Here is a 21,425-nt window from a genome sequence, read left to right as displayed (position 1 = left end):
TTTACAGCAAAAAAGAATTGCATTGATGTAATATCATTCAAGATATCCCAAAGCACTTCACAGCAATGAAGTTCTTTTGAAATTCAGTCGCTATGTTAATGTGAGGAATGTGCCAGCCAACTTTTGTTCAGCACTGCGACAATGACGAGATTATTTTTTTAATGATATCGATTCTTGTGAAGTCCATGTGTTATTACACCGGAAGCTAACTTGTGTCCGTGATTGGAGGATCCATATAGGCCAGAGCACCAGAAATAATTCCCCTGCTCTTCAATACAATAAAGCACAGGAACAGGTCCTTCAGCCCACCATACCTGCACCCATTCTTAATCCTTACTTAGACACGCTACTTATTGCCCATACACATTTCTGTCCATGCTGGAAATCTGAAATGAGAACTAAACTCTTCATATTTAAGAACATATGTGGATGAATACTTCAAAGATCATAATATTCAAGGGTATGGGACAAGCGCAGGAAATTGGTGCACTTTTAGCGGTAGTTATGTCAGTACAGACTGAACGGGCCAAGAGGCCTTTTCTGCATTTTATGAATCTTGAAATGTTAACTCTGTTCCATTAACGGCTTTGAAGAAGAGGCGAGGTAGTCTTGCTGATACCCTGAACAATGTTTATCCCTGAATTAATATCAGTAAAATAAATCACATTGCTGTTTGTAGGCATTTTCTGTAAAGGTTCTTGTGGCACGGTGGTAATGTCCATAGCTCTGAGCTAGGAGGCGCAGACTCAAGTCACACCCATTCCAGAGATAGAATCATAGAATCCCTACAGTGTGGAAACAAGCCATTTGGCCCAACAAGTCCACACCTACCCTCCAAAGATTATCCCACCCAGATCCATTCCCCTAGTACTCTACCTTTACCCCTAATGCCCCAAACCTACACATCCCTAAACACTATGGGCAATTTTGCATGGCCAGTTCACCTAACCTGCACATCTTTGGACTGTTGGAGGAAACCGGAACATCCAGAGGAAACCCATGCAGACACGGGGAGGTTATGTGGCCTCTACACAGACAGTTGCCCAAAGCTAGAATCAAACCTGAGTCACTAGCACTGTGGGACAGCAGTGCTAACCATTGAGCCACTATGCCGCCCCCAGTAAGTTCTAATAAGGGAAGAATTTTGCACAATGAATGGCACGTTCCTAGAGAGTAATGAGGAACAAAGGGTCCTTGGTGTACAAGACCATAGATTGCTGACAGGTAGACAGCGGGGTGAATGCGGCTTCCAGAATGCTTGCCTTCATTAGCTGAGGTGAAGAATATCTGATGAAGGGACAGCGCTCCGAAAGTTTTTGATGTCAAATAAACCTGCTGGACAATAACATGGTGTCATCTGACATCTGACCTTGTCATCCCCAATCCAATACAGGCACCTCTACTTTGTAGAATATCAAAACAAGAAAGTCTTGTTACAACTTTATCAAATATTGATTAAGCCACAAGTGGAATACTCTGTGCAGCTTTGGTCACCACACGCTCAAAGCTTGTGAATGCACTGGAGAGGGTACAGAGATTTACAAGGATGTTGCCTGAAAGGAAAAATCTCAGTTATAAGGAAATATTAAAAAGGTTGGGTCTGTTTTCCGAGTTCAGTTGAGTTTCTAGTTGATGGCAACCCCAAGACATTGATAGTAGGGCTTCAGTGATGGTAATATCATTGAATGTTGTGGAGTGGTGTTTACATTGCTTCTTGTTGGAAATAGTCATTGCCTGGCATTTGTATAGTAGCATCTCTGAACAGGTTGTTTTGAAAATATGTGGAAGTTTTGCAGATTTAGCTGCCACATTTTCTGAATTATGGGAATACGTTTCAAAGGTACCTACTTAGCTAGAATCATTCAGGGAATTCTGAGTCCGTGAAGAGTGAAAAATGAAAAATGGTATATAAGTGACATTCTTTCTGTCTTCTCTGGATCACTACTGCTACAAGTTGTTGGGCTGTTAATTCAGGCAGCCTTTAACTTCCAGAGCAGTGGCACCAGCCTGTGTAAATATTACAACCCCAAAACTATTTGATTTAGTTATTAGTGTGAATGTTGAAAGTACTGTTTCTCTCTGCCAAAAATCTCTGTCGTTTGAAACTAGTCTACTCTCCTATTTATCTGGAAAAATAAGCAGAAATGGTCATACTGGCAGCAGTTGAATAACATCTGACTACTAAATCCTTCTGATCACAGACTTTGGAGCATTCTTTGTGTTAAACCAGATGTTGGATTTTTGGCTTAGAGCCAGTCTAGTTTTTTTTAAAACGTGCACAAAAACACTTTGCTCACCCCTATGTATCTGGACTACTCCTAGTGCTGCGAAGGAGTGAGGGTAGGAATAGGAGGATAGAGCAGATGAATGCATGGCTGAGGAGCTGGTGTATGGGAGAAGGATTCACATTTTTGGATCATTGGAGTCTCTTCTGGGGTAGACATGACCCATACAAGAAGGACGGATTGCATCTGAATTGGAAGGAGACTAATATATTGGCAGGGAGATTAGGCAGAGCTGCTCAGGAGGATTTAAACTAGTAAGGTTGGAGGGGTCGGGGACCCGGGGAGATAGTGAGGAAAGAGATCAATCTGAGACGGGTACATTTGGGAAAAAGAGTGAGTCAAACAGTCAGGGCAGGCAGGGACAAAGCAGAGAACAAGGTAGGACTGATAAAGTTAACTGCATTCATTTCAATGCAAGAGGCCTAACAGGGAAGGCAGATGAACTCAGGGCATGGTTAGGAACACGGGACTGGGATAACATAGCAATTACAGAAACATGGCTCAGGATGGACAGGACTGGCAGCTTAATGTTCCAGGATACAAATGCTACAGGAAGGATAGAAAGGGAGGCAAGAGAGAAGGAGGTGTGGTGTTGTTGATAAGGGATAGCATTATAGCTGTACTTAGGGAGGATATTCCGGGAAATACATCCAGGGAAGTTATTTGGGTTGAACTGAGAAACAAGAAAGGGATGATAATCTTATTGAGATTATATTATAGACCCCCTAATAGTCAGAGGAAAATTGAGAAACAAATTTGTCAGAAGATCTTAGCTATCTGTAAGAATAATAGGGTGGTTATAGTAGGGGATGTTAACTTTCCAAACAGACTGGGACTGCCATAGTGTTAAGGGTGTAAGTGGAGAGGAATTTGTTTAATGTGTACAAGAAAATTCTCTGTTTCAAATGTGGATGTACCTACTAGCGAAGATGCAAAACTTGACCTACTCTTGGGAAATAAGGCAGGGCTGGTGACTGAGGTGTCAGTAGGGGAGCACTTTGGGGCCAGCGACCAGAATTCTATTAGTTTTAAAATAGTAATGGAAAAGGATAGACCAGATCTCAAAGTTGAAGGTTTAAATTGGAGGAAGGCTAATTTTGACGGTGTTAGGCAAGAACATTCGAAAGCTGATTGGGGGCAGATGTTCGCAGGTAAAGGGACAGCAGAAAATGGGAAGCCTTCAAAATGAGATAAGGAGACCCCAGAGACTGTACATTCCTGTTAGGATGAAAGGAAAGGCTGATAGGTATAGGGAATGCTGGATGACTAAAGAAATTGAGATGTTTGATTAAGAAAACGAAGGAAGCATATGTCAGGATAGATCGAGTGAATCCTGAGAAGAGTACAAAGGCAGTAGGAGTATACATAAGAGGGAAATCAGGAGGGCAAAAAGGGGACATGAAATAACTTTGGCAAATAGAGTTAAGGAGAATCCAAAGGGTTTTTACAAATACATTAAGGACAAAAGAGTAACTAGGAAGAGAATAGGACCCCTCAAAGATCAGCAAGGCGGCCTTTGTGTGGAACCGCAGGAGATGGGGGAGATACTAAGTGAGTATTTTGCATCAGTATTTACTGTGGAAAAGGACATGGAAGGTATAGAATGAGGGGAAATATATGGTGACATCTTGAACAATGTCCATATTACAGAGGAGGAAGTGCTGGATGTCTTGAAATGCATAAAAGTTGATAAATCACCAGGACCTGATCAGGTGTACCCTAGAACACTGTGGGAAGTTTGGGAAGTGATTGCTGGGCCCCTTGCTGAGATATTTGTATCATCGATAGTCACAGGTGAGGTGCCGGAAGACTGGAGGTTGGCTAACGTGGTGCATCTGTTTAAGAAAGGTGGTAAGGATAAGCCAGGGAACTATAGACCGGTGAGCCTGACCTCAGTGGTGGGCAGATTGTTGGAGGGAATTGTGAGGGACAGGATGTACATGTATTTGGAAAGGCAAGGTCTGATTAGGGATAGTTAACATGGCTTTAATCATGGGAAATCATGTCTCACAAACTTGGTTGAGTTTTTTGAAGAAATAACAAAGAGGATTGATGAGGTCAGAGCGGTAGATGTGATCTATGTGGATATCAGTAAGGCGTTCGACAAGGTTCCCCATGGGAGACTGGTAGCAAGGTTAGATGTCATGGAATACAGGGAGAACAAGCCATTTGGATACAGAACTGGCTCAAAGGTAAAAGACAGAGGGTGGTGGTGGAGGGTTTTTTTTTCAGACTGGAGGCCTGTGACCAGTGGAGTGCCACAATGATCGGTGCTGGGTCCATTACTTTTCCTCATTTATATAAATGATTTAGATGTGAGCATAAGAGGTATAGTTAGTAAGTTTGCAGATGACACCAAAATTGGAAGTATAGTGGATAGCGAAGAGGGTTACCTCAGATTACAATGGGATCTTGATCAGATGGGCCAATGGGCTGAGAAGTGGCAGTTGGAATTTAATTTAGATAAATACGAGGTGCTGCATTTTGGGAAAGCAAATCATAGCAGGACTTATATACTTAATGATAAGGTCCTAGGGAGTGTTGCTGAAATCCAAAGGGTTTTTACAAATACATTAAAGACAAAAGAGTAACTAGGAAGAGAATAGGACCCCTCAAAGATCAGCAAGGCGGCCTTTGTGTGGAACCGCAGGAGATGGGGAAGATACTAAGTGAGTATTTTGCATCAGTATTTACTGTGGAAAAGGACATGGAAGGTATAGAATGTGGGGAAATATATGGTGACATCTTGAACAATGTCCATATTACAGAGGAGGAAGTGCTGGATGTCTTGAAATGCATAAAAGTTGATAAATCACCAGGACCTGATCAAGTGTACCCGAGAACACTGTGGGAAGTTAGGGATGGGCCAATGGGCTGAGGAGTGGCAGTTGGAGTTTAATTTAGATAAATGCGAGGTGCTGCATTTTGGGAAAGCAAATCGTAGCAGCAGGTTCGTAGCTCCTTGAAAGTGGAGCCCACAGGTAGGTAAGATAGTGAAGAAGGTGTTTGGTCTGCTCTCCTTCATTGGTCAGTGTATTGAGTACTGGAGTTGGGGGGTCATGTTGTGGCTGTATAGCACATTGGTTAGGCCACTTTTGGAATATTGTGTACAATTTTGGTCTCCTTCTAATCGGAAGGATATTGTGAAATTTGAAAGGGTTCAGAAAAGATTTACAAGGATGTTGCCTGAATTAGAGGATTTGAGCCATAGGGAGAAGTTGAATAGGCTAGGGCTATTTTCCCTGGACCATCGGAGGCTGTGGGGTGACCTTATAGAGGTTTATAAAGTCATGAGGGGCATGGATAGGTTAAATAGACATTGTCTTTTCCCTGGGGTGGGGGAATCCAGAACTAGCGGGGCATAGGTTTAGGGTGAGAGGGGAAAGATGTAAAGGAGACCTAAGGGGCAACTTTTTCACACAGAAGGTGGTACGTGTATGGACTGGGCTGCCAGAGGAAGTGGTGGAGGCTAGTACAATTGAACATTTAAACGCATCGGATGGGTATATGAATAGGAAGGGTTTGGAGGGATATGGGCCGGATGTTGGCAGATGGGACTAGATTGGGTTAGGATATCTGGTCGGCATGGACAGGTTGGACCGAAGGGTCTGTTTCCATGCTGTACATCTCTATGACTCTATATCACGCATTTCTACACAGACAAACATCCACATAATTTGCATAAAGATAAACATATGCAAAGCCCCCATATGCAAAAACCTGCATGACACCACTGCACGCATTAACTCACTTAAACTCTCATTCATTGCAAATACACTGCCTCCCTCAACAAGCCCCCAGTCTGCAAAAGCACAGCCAGCCAACCAATATACCTACCTATGCATGTATGAATATGTATCGACATATTCACACAAACTCACTGGTCTCACATGCAGAATGTTTCTAACAAACAGCATAAAGCGTACACGTAACAAGCCCCCATGAGACACACAGTGGCCTCACCCACACTGATCCCACACTTGTACACTCAACAAACACAACCATCCTCCACACAAGAACCACCACCACAGGCACTCATGCTCACCTGCAAGCTTAATGTACACACCTCACACTCACATAACAAACTCTAACCACCTCACATCAGAGACACACACACACACACACCTACATACAGTACCCCCTATTCATATTCCTACCCCCATGTGGCACATGTGCATGTAATCACCACAAATACAAACACACATGTGCCATCCCTATGTGCATACGTGCTCTTACACATTCATCTCACGTTCACAAGCACACTCATACAAGCAGTTCTTGCAAGTTCTGGGCCATTCTGAGTAAAATATCCCACATATTCAGAGTGCTGCATGCAAAGTCCTGTTGTTATGTTCTCAGTTGATGTTCTTACTGGACATGTCAGATTCCAGACTGAAATCTGGCTCGTTAGATCATGTTTGTTTTGGTTTTAACTGTAAGGTTCTTTTCCCGAGGTTTCACACATGAGATGCAATTCGCACACACCAACTTCTGCAAACGGTTAAAGTTTATTAAAGCTTGTACAAGCTAGGTGACCCCCTTTGACTCTCTTCGTAGGTATGTGAACTCGAGTCAAAAGAGGCCGAACAAAGAAAACTATCCCCTTTATACAGGTCAGTTGATAATGCCTACAGGTAGTCTGGCCACTCCCCCCATGACCACATATTGCCTAAAATGCAGTGGTAGGATGAGGTCATTCTTGGAGATAATGTAAATGCCCTAATCCTGGGGAATCGTTATGCTGACGATTTCTTGACTCAGCGCTTCCCCAAGACAGTGTAGGTGTGATATGTCCTAGCTGCAGGGGGTGGCTATGAAAGCATTTCTGAATGGTAAGGACTGAATGAGAGCTTAATTTGATAATAGCAGGAGAGTAGCAGTAAATGGGTGGACAAATAAAGTGTGAGTCATCCACATTCCTGCATCAATGTCGTCCCCACACACTTCCAGAACGTTCAGTTTCTGCAGGAAGATAGTGCAGTTTAACTCTTTAATCTTACATTAATGTGCAGGGAGATAGTCCAATTTAATCTTTTAACATTACATAGCAAGGTGGTCTCTCATAAAACATAAGTTTGCAGTGTTGCATTTCTGATTTTAACAATTAAACTAAAGTTTATTAAGAAAAAGATAAGATGGAATTGACTGAACTTTATATAACATACCTTTAAAGATTTTGAAACACACAGTAGAAATATAATTCCACTAATCCCAAAATATTCCTTACAGATCCTAAAACCACTCTTGACAAATATACTTCTTGTACAGTATTCACACCAGAGAAAAATCTCTTCTTCTAACACCTCTATAAGCTTAATTGTAACTTCAACTTTAAGTCTCATAGCCTTTTCCCAGAGAATTCAAACATCTCATTTGATAAATGGGATGACCATCAAGTTAGCATCTTTCTCCTGTAGTGTATCAAGCTTTTTGGGTATTGTTGGAGTTAGTGAGAACTATTGCATTGTACTTTTGACTTGTGATTTGAAGATAAAGAACAAACTTAGGGGAGTCAGGAGTTGAATTCCCAGCCTTTCACCTGCTCTTGCAGTCACAGTATTTATGTGGCTGGTTCAGTTCTGGTTCTGGTCAGTTGTCCCCTCTTCCCCCTTCCAAAGTATTTTGGAGAGTATAGCGATGCTCATGTCATTGAATGTCAAGGGGAGAAGTTTACATTCTTCCTTGTTGGAAATGATCACTGTTTGGTATTTAAATTGCAAATGATATTACTTAATAAGATAAATACTGGCGGTAGTAAATTAGCATTTAGGAGCGTTGGCTAACTAATAGAAGACAGAGAGAGAAGGGTTCCATTTTCAGGATGGCAACCTGTAACAACTAGTGGTGTGCCACCCAGATCAGTGCTGGGGCCACAGTTATTTATGATCCATATTTGATGGCTTGGATGTGAATGTCCTATAGCCAATTCTGTGGATGACACATAAGTGGGAAGTTGGGTGGTGAGGATGACACAAAGAGTCTGCAGAGATTTGTAGACAGTTTAAGTGAGTGAGGAGAAACTTGGTGGATGGAATATAATGTAGGAAAATGTGAGGTGATGCCCTTTGGCATGAAGAATAGACGAGCTAAATATTACTTAACTGGGAAAAAGACTGCAGAAAGCTGTGGAACAGTGGAATTTGGAAGTCCTCATCCATGAATGACAAAAAGTTAGCATCCAGTCCAGCATGTAAAAGGGACAAATGGAATATCGGCCTTTATTTCAAAGGGACTGGAGAATAAAAGTAGGGTAGGGAGGCTTTGCTGAAACTATACAAGGCATTAATCAGACATCAGGTAGAACACGAACAACAGTTTTGGTCCCCTTACCTGAGGAAAGCTATACTGTTATTGAGGCAGACCAGAGAAAGTTCACTCGTTATAGAGAGACTGTCGTATGAGAATAGATTGAGTAAATTAGGCCTGTACTCATTGGAATATTGGAGAATAAGAGGCGGCCTTATAAAACAGGAGATTCTTATGGGACTTGATGGGGTAGATGCAGAAAGGTTATTTCCTCTTGTGGGAGAGCCTAGGACCAGAGGCATAATCACAAAATAAGAATTTGCACATTTAAGACAGAGATGAGGAGGAATTTCTTCTATAGGAGGATAATGAATCTCTGGAATTCTTTACTGCAGAACACTGTTGAGACTGCATCATTAAGTATGTTCAAGGTTGAATCATTAAGGGAATCTAAGATTGTGTGGAAAAGATACAAAAGTGGTGTTGAGGATTATCAAATCAGCCTTGATCTCATTGCATGATAGAGCAGACTTGATGGGCTGAATGGCCTACTTCTGCTGCTGTAACTGATGGTTATTACCTGAGGAATTCTTGCTCCTGTGTTCTAATTTGGAATGTATTAGCCATTAGGTCAAGGATTCAGATTCAATAGTAGCCTTTAAAAGGGAATGAATAAATATTTCAAGGAAATTAAATTCTCGGGATGCAAAAAAGGTGTGGGACTGACTATATTATGCTTCAAAAGAGCCAGTACGAACTCGCTGGACCAAATGCCATCCGTCTGCACTATTCTTTGATCTGTGTCACCTGGTTCATACTTAAAAACTAAGCATTTGATCACAAGATATGTGATATCTGTCTGAACACGGAGCTTCGCCATTGGTATAATGTGCTTGAATCACATTCCCCATCATCCACTAACTTCACGCTTTCTCATGGCAATGACAGCTCTCATTACCTCACACCAGCAGAAAATATTTTTAAAAGGGTCTCATCTAACACTCTCCACTTTCACTTTGGATGGTGTAAGAAAAACCTTAACAAAGAGGGTTAGTATCTTTCAAAGTCCGGTTCAGATAGGGAACTTCATTTTTTGCTCATTTACACTGTTTTGGTGCTGTGCTCTGTACAACATTTACAGAAAAGAGACCTTCTTAATGCCTGGTGCTTAATCTGTGATGCACTTCTTTCTATATTTTCGTAAGACCGAATTTGATGCAGAAATTAATTTGCAGCATCTTATGACATTAACTGTCAAATAAGACTCACATATCTAGGAACGCTTCATAAGCCACTTAGAGTCAAGACATAGAACACTACTTCAGAACTAAACCCTGAAAGTGGGATAAAAGGCCATTGAGTTTAAGTCAAGTAAAAAGCAAATTTAGGACATATGTCTAAAGGATGTCCTCCAGTGTTCAATTTACTGAATTTGTTTATAAAGTTATATTCTCAAATGGTAGAAAAGTGTGGTGCTGGAAAAGCACATCCGGTCAGGCAGCATCCGAGGAGCAGGACAGTCAGCATTTAGAGCATGAGTTCTTCATCATTTATGATGAAGAGTCATACTCAAAATGTTGACTCTTCTGCTGTGCAGATGCTGCCTGACCGGCTGTGCTTTTCCAGCACCATACTTTTTGACTCTGATCTGCCACATCTGCAGTTCTCACTTCCTCCTATTCTCACATAGTATCCATTTAGCCCTTTGTACCTAATTAAAAGTGCTGTCTAATTAATTGCACTCTCCTTGCTCTTTTACCATAGCCCTACTCCATCTCCCTTTGGAAAGTTACTTTTGAGTTTGCCTCCACCACTGCTTCAGGAAGTCATTTCCAAGAGTTTCCTTTCACCTTAGCATAACTGCTCAGGTAGGCAGGTTCAGTTGAGGCATTCGAGAGGCATTGGATGTTATTTGGATAGAATTAGTGTGCAGGGGTATGAAGAAAAGCTGGAGAGGCACTTGGTTAGTATCCTTATTTGAAGAGTTGGTGAATATATGATGGGCTAAATGGCTTCCACTGCACAACAATTCTATGATCTCTTAGCCTCAGTTTCCCTTAGTCTGTCCTCAAAACCAGTGTTTTTAATTCATGGCATAATTTCAATGAATATTTTCTATTCCCTGAACATGTTTTTTTTTAATCATTCTAAAATCGTGTTATCAGTGTGAGCCGTACTGTTCTAACACTGGGTTAATCAACAAATTGTGCAGGCAATATTTAATTGTGTGAGCTACTGTCTTTATAGCCTTGAAGATGTTTGTGCTCCTGTTTATGCTTCAACAGTTCCCTATTTTGGTGTCTGATGTCCAATTAAATAAAATGAATTAGTGGCATTGTTTCCAATCTTTAACTGAACTTGCTGTCATACAGTCACATTATATATAATACATTATGCACATAAAGGGCCTATGTTCTGTTGCAAATGTAATTGAAACATGTCAGATTTGTCTTACATTTTGTCCAGATGTCCAGATTTTGCGTGAAAGGCCTTGAGGTTTTGGACGTCCTGGTGGTTGGTTGCATTTGAAGTTGTGCAACCTGAATCATAGGAAATAAAGGCTTACATAATTTATTCATGTACTTTTTTTGCATGTTTAGAAATCTTGTAAAGCCCTAAACATCCAAAGAAGATACTTTGGAAACGCAGCTCAAGTTACATACCCAATGTAGTTGCCAACTTCTGTACACAGGAAGATTTCACAAACAGCAATGGAATAAATGACTGGCTAATCTGTGCTTGGGAATGTTGGTCTCATAGAATGATAGAAGGATGGGAAAGACAACACAGTTTTTCTCTGGTTCATCTCAAAAATGTATTACATCTCAAACAGGGCATTTATAATATATTTCTGTGTTTGGTGGTGGGAGAAAATGGTGGAGTTCTTCTGGTCTTAAGAACAGAAGCAGAGAAACAAAGCCTTGATTCACCGTCATATCTGAAGGATGGACTTGGGAGTGGATTAGAACGAAGAGATGAGATTGGAACCAAAGAACTTCGTGATGAAGAAACTGGACATTAGTGTCCAAGAAACTGAATGCGTTTGGAGCAGAAGGTTGAAAACTGGAAGAAGTGAATCAAAATCATTTGAGCTTTTGGACTATTGAACCCTCTACCAATTTCCATTTTTAAAAATATTGTCTCTGACAACAGGATCAAGAACTAGAGGACACCAATTTAAAAGATTGGCAAAAGAAGCAATCTCTACATGAGGAAATGTTTTTAATGTAGGGAGTAGTTACAGTCTGGAATCCATTGCTTGAGGGTGTAGCGATGACATATTCAACACTTGAAGAACAAAATTTGGCAGGGCTTTGCAGCAATGGCAGTGTGTGGAATTACTGAACTCGTCTTTTAGAAGTCATGTACAGACAGGGCAGGCTGAATGGCCTTCTGTACCATAGCCATATTATGATTGCTGATAAAGGCACCAATTCCTCAATGATGAGTGGGGTGCCATCTTAGATTACATGCTCAGCCATTGAATTAGGGCCTGAGTCCATAAATGTAGTGAGTCAAAAACAGGAAAACAATTAACTGGAGCCAAATTCATATTTTGACAAAACTGATGGATCGAAGAAGTTTTTTTAAAATGTGAAAGTGCTTCACTTCTGGGGATTCTTGTTCAGCTTTATAAACCAAGCTTTTATAGTCTTGAGAGGACTAAAAAATGTGGGAAAAGTCCATGAACTTATTGTTTAGAAAAATCGCAGTTAAACAAATGTTTATGAAAATGCTATATATGCATTGTATTCTGTGTGCTGAAACATTTGGCATGTTCTTTTTAAGGATTATTGAAAAACTTCCAAATACAATGCAGTCATTGCAAAGCCTGAGCCAATTCACTATTCTGCCACATTATTGGCTGACTAAGGAACAATCAAAATGAGCTGGATTTTCAGGGGCCTCCTCAGTGGTTTTCACTAGCCATGGAGTGTTCCCTCAGCCTTGTGTCCATGAATACTTTTCATCTTAAGCCTTGCAACTAAAGCATAAGTCACTATATTTGGAGGAAGCAACTTGCTGGATCTTTCTGCCATTGTTATTCCAACAAGGACGTTTTTGCTAAAACAAAGCAAAAAAGTTTACAAAGTGTTTAAATTGGTTAGAAGAACAAACTTTTTTTAGAATCCCTAAAGTGTGGAAACAGGCCATTTAGTCCAACAAGTCTACACCGACCCTCTGAAGAGTATCTCACTCAAGCCCATTTCCCATTACTCTACATTTACCCCTGACTAATCTACTAACCTACACATCCCTGAACATTATGGGCAATTTAGCATGGCCATTTCACCTAACCTGCACATCTTTGGACTGTGGGAGGAAACTGGAGCATCCAGAGGAAACTGACACAGACACGGGGAAAATGTGCAAACTCCACACAGACAGTCGCCCGAAGCTGTAATCGATGGGTCCCTGGTGCAGTGAGACAGCAGTGCTAACCACTGAGCCACTATAAAGAGTCAAAATAAATGCAGATTGCATTGGGAGGCTAATAAGGCCATGTGGAAAGCAAGAAAAGCACTGGGTTCATACCCAGAGGACTGAATTGAAAAAAAAACAGACCCAGGGAGAGATCATTTCTGTGACTGCTTGCCCCTCTTCTGCTATACATTCAGGGCTGGGTATCTTTGGAGAGGGAACACATTGTGTCCACCAATGCTCTCGATGCCGTTTGGGAGAGATGAACACTGCAGGGGATACAGTGCTTTATCTTTCCATCCAACTGCATTTTGATTTGGTCCCCTTCCCCTCTCCCTACCTTCCCTCCCACATCTGTGAAGACGTTTGCATTCCCATCAATAGACTTTGCATGTAAATATCTAATTTGTTACACTAGTGATTTCCAGCAATAGTTAGGGGTTAAAAACAAAAAGGAAAATGTCTTGGTGATGAGGTTGAAGTACATTTGTGTGTGATGGCATTTCCAGATATTTAAAAAAAAGCAGACCCAGAGAGGTGGGCACTGCAGTGGGTAGAACGCTTTAGATTAGATTCCCTACAGTGTGGAAACATGCCCTTCTGCTCAACAAGTCCACACCAACCCTTCGAAGAGTAATCCACCCAGATTCATTTCCCTCTGACTAATGCATCTAGCACTATGGGTAATTTGGCATGGCCAATTCACCTAACCTGCACATCTTTGGATTGTGAGAGGAAACCGGAGCAGCCGGAGAAAACCCACACAGACACGGGGAGAATGTGCAAACTCCACACCGTCAGTCACCCAAGGCTGGAATCGAACCCAGATCCCTGGTGCTGTGAGGTATCAGTGCTAACCACTGAGCCACTGTGCCACCCATTTTTACTTCTCCTTCCAAGTCCATTTTGATTCCCGCTCTCTCTACCTCTCCATCGTCTTTAAAGGTTTGTCTGTTCTGGGTTTTGCATGTAAATATTCACTTGGCCACACAGGTGTTTACTGGTGGTGGATAGTAGGTAAAAACAAATAAAAAGTTACAGTGGTTTGCTGATGGTAAATAAACTTGTTAGGTTGTGTTTGATGGCACCTTCAGATATAGAATGCCAGGAGGTGCAGGTTCAATTTTCACTTGCTCCAGAACTGTGTCAACATCTCTCATTAGAAATATCCATCAAGCAGACCCAGGGGTTCTTGTGGTGCCATGGTAGTATCCTTAACTTCTGTGCCAGGAAGCCCATGTTCAAGTCGCATGTCCAGAAATTGACCATTTACCTGAATATCTTAATTGGGGCCACTTTGGGAGGAGTGATACAATTTAGCTATCTCAGTTCACATCCTCAGGCTGATTTATTTGCTCAGCCCTATATTACAACATAGCGGTGAACCCCTCTATTAATTAATTTAAACACCCAGAAAAGCTCACCTCACCTCATAATCTGTTAAAATATGAGTGATAGAGAACTCCTAAATTCCCAAAGAAAATAATATCAATTTATTCTTTAACTCTAAAAGTGAACATTAAACAATTATTCCCAACTCTCAGCTCCCCTTTCTCTTAACTGCTTATCATCTGCCTCCAACTCTATTGCAATATACTGTTCCAATGAAAACACTTATTAAAATTACATCAATTTTATTTCAAAACCATACAGCGGCTGTCCTTTGTGGTGTCTGTCTTCTTCCAGCTGAAGATCTCCCTGGGTTGTCGTCTTTCTTTTTACTGTGAAGATGTTTCAAATGAAAATGTACCTTTGATAGAGAGTGTTTCAATCTTTTGGCTCTCTCTCTCTCTCTCGATGGCAATTCTCCCTCAATGGCAGTTATTCTCTGACTTGCAAACTGCCTGTTTTTTATACTCCCGACATCAGATCATTTCATGAGTTCGATGTTGGCAAAAACAACAAATTCAAACTTGATTGGGTTTTAGGATCCTGAGGTATAATTTAAACTGATTGGTTAAATTCAAGTTGTTGTTAGAACAGCAACCAACTCAGGTATCTATTTCACAGCCAAATGTTACATATTTTCAATTTTCCAGTGCACTCTGGGACTGCTAGCTAGTCATATGACAGTTGCTTGTAAGCTCTCAGCATTCACTCTCTTCTTCATAATACCTATCTTGAGGCGACTTTATTCTTCACCCTACGTAGTATGTGTTTTGCCTGTTACCTTGTCTTCAGTAGGCCGCATGACTCCAAGTGCAGAATGGGCATTCTTGTTTCTTACTGTATTGTAGTGAAACTTTCTGTCCAGTTCTGGAACCTTGCTGCTCTGACTCCAGTCTCCTTCCTAGTAACAGACGGGAGTTGCGAGTGTTACCACTGGGGACTTGGGTCTGCTGTCTGGGCGTTTCCAAAGGTTGAGGATGGTACCATCTCTGGACTGCTGCAACTCCTGAGCTCTTTTCCCATGTTTGCATGAAAGAGCCAGTTATATGGCTTTTGTGAAGTCAAGATCTGGTTCCATCTTTGGGTCACATTATTATTAATTTCATTATCTAAGCAATCCCCTAACATTTCCCAAAGTGCTGATCCATACTCACAGTTTTCCAATTTCCAACTCACAGTCTTGTCATGAATTTAGTGACTGGTTCAATAGGAGGTCTGTTTACCATATCAAACTGTAATGCTGCAATATAACAGATGGTTTGGGGGTCATAACTACCATACCTTTTGTTTTTGACTTTAGGATTGCCAGGCGGGTGAAATACTTTATACTGCTGAAAGTTGGGAGCCCCACATGTGGTCGGGAGGTATGAGTTCCCTTGGTAACAAGCAGCGACCTGTCCAGCTTAACTTATCCCTTTTTTAAAGCAGACCCAGGGCTAGGTCTGCAGAACCCTGGACTAGCTTATATACGGCACCAAGAGTGGCTCTGTTTTAGTGTTCGATAATAAATAATATGCCTTTCCAGTTGGGCTTTCTGAATTATTACAATCTGTTTACCCTTTTTTGAAGTGCTTTAAAAGAGTTTCACCGTCGAAGCTGAGAGCAGTGCTGGTGCCCCCACATACACAGAATGATTTAGAAATTCAGGAGTTGCTGTCACTAATGCTGTGCTTCTCGAAGGTGTGCTGCTGCGCCCCATATACAACCTCAATCAATGGGATTGTTGAGAACTTGCATTCCTGTGCAGTCAGTCTTGCGAAAGCAATTGTTGAAAAAGTTGTGGTTTGTTGAATGAGATATTGTTTGGGTTTTAAATGTGTGCTAACTTCAAAGTTACTACTGAACATATCCCTGCCTAAGAAAACAAACTTTAACTTGGTTGAATACCAGATTTTTCCATAACATTAAATAAAGTCCCACTTATTTTTAAAACAACTGAATGTAAAGGTTGTTTATCTTCTCTCTAAAGAGAATCACAAACATTTATTTTGTTATCTGAAAATCTAAATTAATTCTGAAGGATATTAAATGCTTTTAACTTCTCAGTTTGCTATGTGTGATGCTTTGAATATATAAATATTTCTATGTTTACCTGCTTTCTGGCATCAAAACTGTGTCACACTAAGAGATGCCTTGACATTATGTAAGTTTTAAAATTATGTCAGGGAAGAGAATGAAACCAGAGATTTCCAGATCTTTGTGGAATATATTTCCAGATCTTTCTTAGAGGTTAGTGATCTGCTGGCTGTAGCATGTTACCAGTTTTAAATCAGGGAAACATACACAGAAGGTTTAATGGAATGATAAGCGAGCATAACAAGGAATGAGATGGTTATAACAATTTGGAAAACTTAAACAGGTTGTTCTTGCTGTTTATTCTAGAAAAGGAAAACCGAGGGTAAAATAAAAACAGAAAGCTGAAACAATCAACTTGAAACTTCAATACTGTTACTCTCTCCAAAGATGTTCTTTTTACAGCATCATTTTAAAGAAATTTCTGTTTTTAACGAAGTTTTCCAGCATTCTCAGTGTTTTGCTTTTGGAAATTACCTAATGGAGGTCTTGAAGATTATGCAAAGTTAACCATGTGGATTAAAATCTAAAATACTAATCAATCCGATTAGAATTCAGGAAAAACTTCTTTACCCAGAGAGTGTTGAGAATGTGGGATTTATTGCCACAAGTACTGTCGTGGTAAATAGCACAGATTTAATGAAGATGATGCTGGATAAACACATGAGAGAGAAAAGGAAAAATATTCTGATAGAATTAAATAAATAGTGAGGAGGGTTGTGTGGAGCACAAATGGATCAGTCTGTTCCTGTGCTGTGACATACTAAGAAGAAAATGATATGCAAGTTGTGCTTTGTATCTTGGAAAGAACTTCAGAACTAACCCATGGATCCTAATGGACTTCTAAATTTATGATTTCTATGTATAAACATCATGACTCTGCACATAACTGGAGTGTTAAGCGGGATGACACAATCTCCTTGGCACAACGACTGAATGTCAACTTGGTTAACTCAGTGTATTCAAATTAGTCCAGTCAAATGTCGGTAATGAGAGTCCACTCACTTGGTTTGACAGCAGTGTTGCCAAAGTTGGAGACCTTACCTCATTTCCCGATCCTCTGAAGTAAGGCTGCTTTGTAATCCTGCCTGTGCAGAACACCGTTCCTTCATTCCTGTCCTCAACTCAAATTTAAATGCAAAAGCTGTTCATTGCCTGTACCCTTCATCAAGTGTTTCCAGCACGACATTCTAAGCTGCTGCTTAGTGTTTCAGCAAATAAATGCCAAAGTAACATGCAGTTTGAAGGAAAGGTTGCGGAGTTTATAAACACACTCTTTATAGAAATGTGCTGATGACCTTCATTAGGTGAGATGTTCAATAAATATTGAGAGGCCCTATATAGGATGATCACTGATTAAAACCCATTCAGTTTCAGTCACAAGCAGCATTGCTCCTGCTATCAGTCCATGGTCTTAACCATAAATAAACCAAAGAAATCTGATCTGAATTTTGGTTGATAGTACACCAGCACAACCAGTATCATTGCGTTATCATTGTACTGGGGAAGATTTCAATTCAGTCACTGTGAATTGTTGTGCTTATGAGTAATATGCATTTCCGAGCACTGTTACTTTTCTTTTCACAGTAATCATACTTTAAACAAGTTGGTGAAAAGTCACAGTTGGTTAGGACCTTACTTTCTAGCCTGCAAACCCATATAGACTCCAGTTAGGCACATTCCAACTAATTACCTGGGGTATCACATCCTTAAACCTTCGTTCTCATGTCTGCATTAGCCACACTGCTAAATTTCCTACAAGTAACAATGTATAAAGTATGGAAAAGTAGTTTAAACACATTTAAAAAGAAAACTATTTTTTAAGAAGTGCCTGACCAGCAAATAGAGTTTAAAGCCCTGGTCCTTACTTTTAATTTCCAGTATTTCAATCTCAGGGAATTTCTAATTGGATGCTTGCAAACCAGGGGCAGAGAAACTCAGGAGAGTACAGAGGGTTGCAGTAAAATGATGAACAGATTGCATTCGGGAACAAGAAGATTCTGTGGGATAGATCAAAAATGCATTCTGCGGTTGTGATCAAAAATCCATCTCCACAGTTGGGAAGTCATGATTAAACAGGTCTTTTGAAACTTAGTGCCTTTTGACAGGTGGGTCAATAATGGTGAGCGAGGCTACAGAAACATGGGGAGCACAAGAAATCAAACAGCACTTGAAAATAACAAGCATTTCACTGATTACTGCTTGTTTGGAGACACCAGATAACACCCCTTTGAAGGGCAGTCTTGATGCCTTTGAACTCACTGACGGAATTACATAGGCTTAAGGGCAGAAAGCCCTGTGAAATAAATAATTCTTTCACATTACATGAGAAATGTTACATTTGGTTAAGATGCTGATGTAGCATCGGTTTGTGTACTTTTTAATTTGTTCATGGAACTAGGGCGTTGCTGACTAGACCATCTTTTACTGTCCATGGGGCATTAAGAGTTAACCATATTACTGTGGGTGTGGAATCACTTGTAGGCCAGACTAGGTAAAGATGGCAGATTTCCTTCCCTGGAGGATATAAGTGAACCAGACATTTTTTCACAACATTAGCAGTGGTTACATAGTACATATTTCGGATTTTCATTGAATTCAAATTTCGCCATCTGACATGAATTTGAACCAGTGATCCCAGAACATTAATATTGAAGTCTGGATTACTCATCCAGTAACATTACCACTACACCGGCACCTCCCTAGTTTTGCCCCAATTTGATTTGGTGGTATCCTGAACAAAGTGGTTTAACTTTGAGGTGCTGTTATGTGTTGGTGACAGAGAGTAGAAAGAATTTTTTTTCATGAGATTTGAAGGTTGCAGGCAAGGCCAGCATTTATTGTCCATCTCTAATTACTTGTAAGGAGGTGGTGATGGGAGATGGTGATGTGTTGTCGGTTGTTAGACAGATATTGGAGGGAGTTCAAGGTTTTTGACCTACTAGCACTGCAATTTGGCGATATAGTTCTGAGTCTGGCTAGTGAGTAACTTGGGAGGTGCACTTGGTGGTGGTGGTATCCCTGAGCTGCTTATGTTCTTATATGATAGAAGTTTTGAGTTTGGACGGTGCTGTCAAAGGAGCCTTTGGCGAATTGTTACAGTACATCCCGTAGAGAGTCTAGACTGCTGGCACTGTATGGACTGTATAGAGAGTGAATTTTAAAGGTGGTGGCTGAGATGCCAGTCCAACAGGATGCTTTGCTGAAAATGTGTTGCTGGAAAAGCGCAGCAGGTCAGGCAGCATCCAAGGAACAGGAGAATCGACGTTTCGGGCATCAGCCCTTCTTCAGGAATGAGGAAAGTGTGTCCAGCAGGCTAAGATAAAAGGTAGGGAGGAGGGACTTGGGGGAGGGGCGTTGGGATTGCGATAGGTGGAGGGAGGTCAAGGTGAGGGTGATAGGCCGGAGTGGAAGTGGGGCGGAGAGGTCAGGAAGAAGATTGCAGGTTAGGAAGGCGGTGCTGAGTTTGAGGGATTTGACTGACGCACGGTGGGGGGAGGGGAAATGAGGAAACTGGAGAAATCTGAGTTCATCCCTTGTGGTTGGGGGGTTCCCAGGTGGAAGATGAGGCGCTCTTCCTCCAACCGTCGTGTTGCCATGGTCTGGCGTTGGAGGAGTCCAAGGACCTGCATGTCCTTGGTGGATGAACTCAGATTTCTCCAGTTTCCTCATTTCCCCTCCCCCCACCGTGTCTCAGTCAAATCCCTCAAACTCAGCACCGCCTTCCTAACCTGCAATCTTCTTCCTGACCTCTCCGCCCTCCACCCCACTCCGGCCTATCACCCTCACCTTGACCTCCCTCCACCTATTGCATTCCCAATGCCCCTCCCCCAAGTCCCTCCTCCCTACCTTTTATCTTAGCCTGCTGGACACACTTTCCTCATTCCTGAAGAAGGGCTGATGCCCGAAACGTCGATTCTCCTGCTCCTTGGATGCTGCCTGACCTGCTGTGCTTTTCCAGCAACACATTTTCAGCTCTGATCTCCAGCATCTGCAGTCCTCACTTTCTCCTCCAACAGGATGCTTTGTCAAGATGGTATCAAGCTTCCTGAGTTTTGTCAAGCTACCTTCATCCAGGCAAATTGGGTTTTAATGTACTGTGCAGTGAATAGGATAAATGGGGACTTGTTAATTCAGGCCTCTCTCTTTATTCCAGCATTTTGGGATCCTTAGGTGTAGCACTTTGCTGTTTAGTATGTGAAGCAATAAAGACATTTCTTTTTAGGCAAAAGCAAAGTCATGTTGTATCTTGCATTCGTGTTGCAAATTTTGAACCAATAATCATTCCAGTGATGCACTTAATTTAATATTTATGCTTTGCATCTATTTCACTCAATGTTCTTTTATTCCACAGATACGGTATATTTCACAAACTCAAGGGTTACCGGGAGATCATCTATTAAATGTTGGGACGAAAACAACAAGGTTCTTCTCCACGGAGACCGACACATCATATTCAGGGTGGAAAATGAAGGTACAAACTGGAATGACTATTCTCAGTACAAATATTCTTTTTGACCTTAAAGTGAAATTTGGGTCTTGAAGGCTGTAAATACATGAGTAAACTAGGTAGTGCTCCGAAATGAAAGAACTGTGAATTTGATTGTCTTTCATTCTCCCTGTATTTTTTTGTTAATTTTATTTAAATTCTTTATTTTTGCTTTAGACTCCAGAAGAGCATGAGGCAGAAACAGGAATGAAGTCAAAAGAAGCCAGAAAGTATATCTTTGGTTGTTTGGATGATATAGCGCATGTAAGTATGAGCTGGAGTCCCCTGTTGTATCAAGGACAGAGCTGTTTTATTGATGACTTTCCTCCTCCTCTACCCATTTCAGAACAGATACCAGGGGAGAGATTACACTAACAACTTCAGTGAATACAATTTTAGTTGTTCCAGGGCTATCGATCATAAGACATTTTTTCATCTTCAAGGAGGTGCATTAACATAGCTCACAAAAATAATGACTGTGCAAGTGGTTGTGCACCCACATTTATTTTGTGAATAAAATG

General features: G+C 41.1%; 1 protein-coding gene across 4 annotated transcripts in view; it reads left to right on the top strand.

Annotated features, from left to right (window-relative positions):
- The window catches only part of hipk3a (homeodomain interacting protein kinase 3a), a 268,064-nt gene that overhangs the window by 207,553 nt on the left and 39,086 nt on the right, over nt 1-21,425 (top strand). For all 4 annotated transcript variants that reach the window (XM_072592556.1, XM_072592555.1, XM_072592553.1 and 1 more), the window contains 2 exons: nt 20,770-20,889; nt 21,082-21,168. In XM_072592556.1, coding sequence (XP_072448657.1) covers nt 20,770-20,889; nt 21,082-21,168 — 207 coding nt within the window. The remainder of the gene's footprint in view (nt 1-20,769; nt 20,890-21,081; nt 21,169-21,425) is intronic.

The sequence above is a fragment of the Chiloscyllium punctatum genome, chromosome 22, assembly GCF_047496795.1.
Source record: "Chiloscyllium punctatum isolate Juve2018m chromosome 22, sChiPun1.3, whole genome shotgun sequence".
Taxonomy (NCBI): Eukaryota; Metazoa; Chordata; class Chondrichthyes; order Orectolobiformes; family Hemiscylliidae; genus Chiloscyllium; species Chiloscyllium punctatum.
This window is presented reverse-complemented; position numbering and strand designations above follow the sequence as displayed.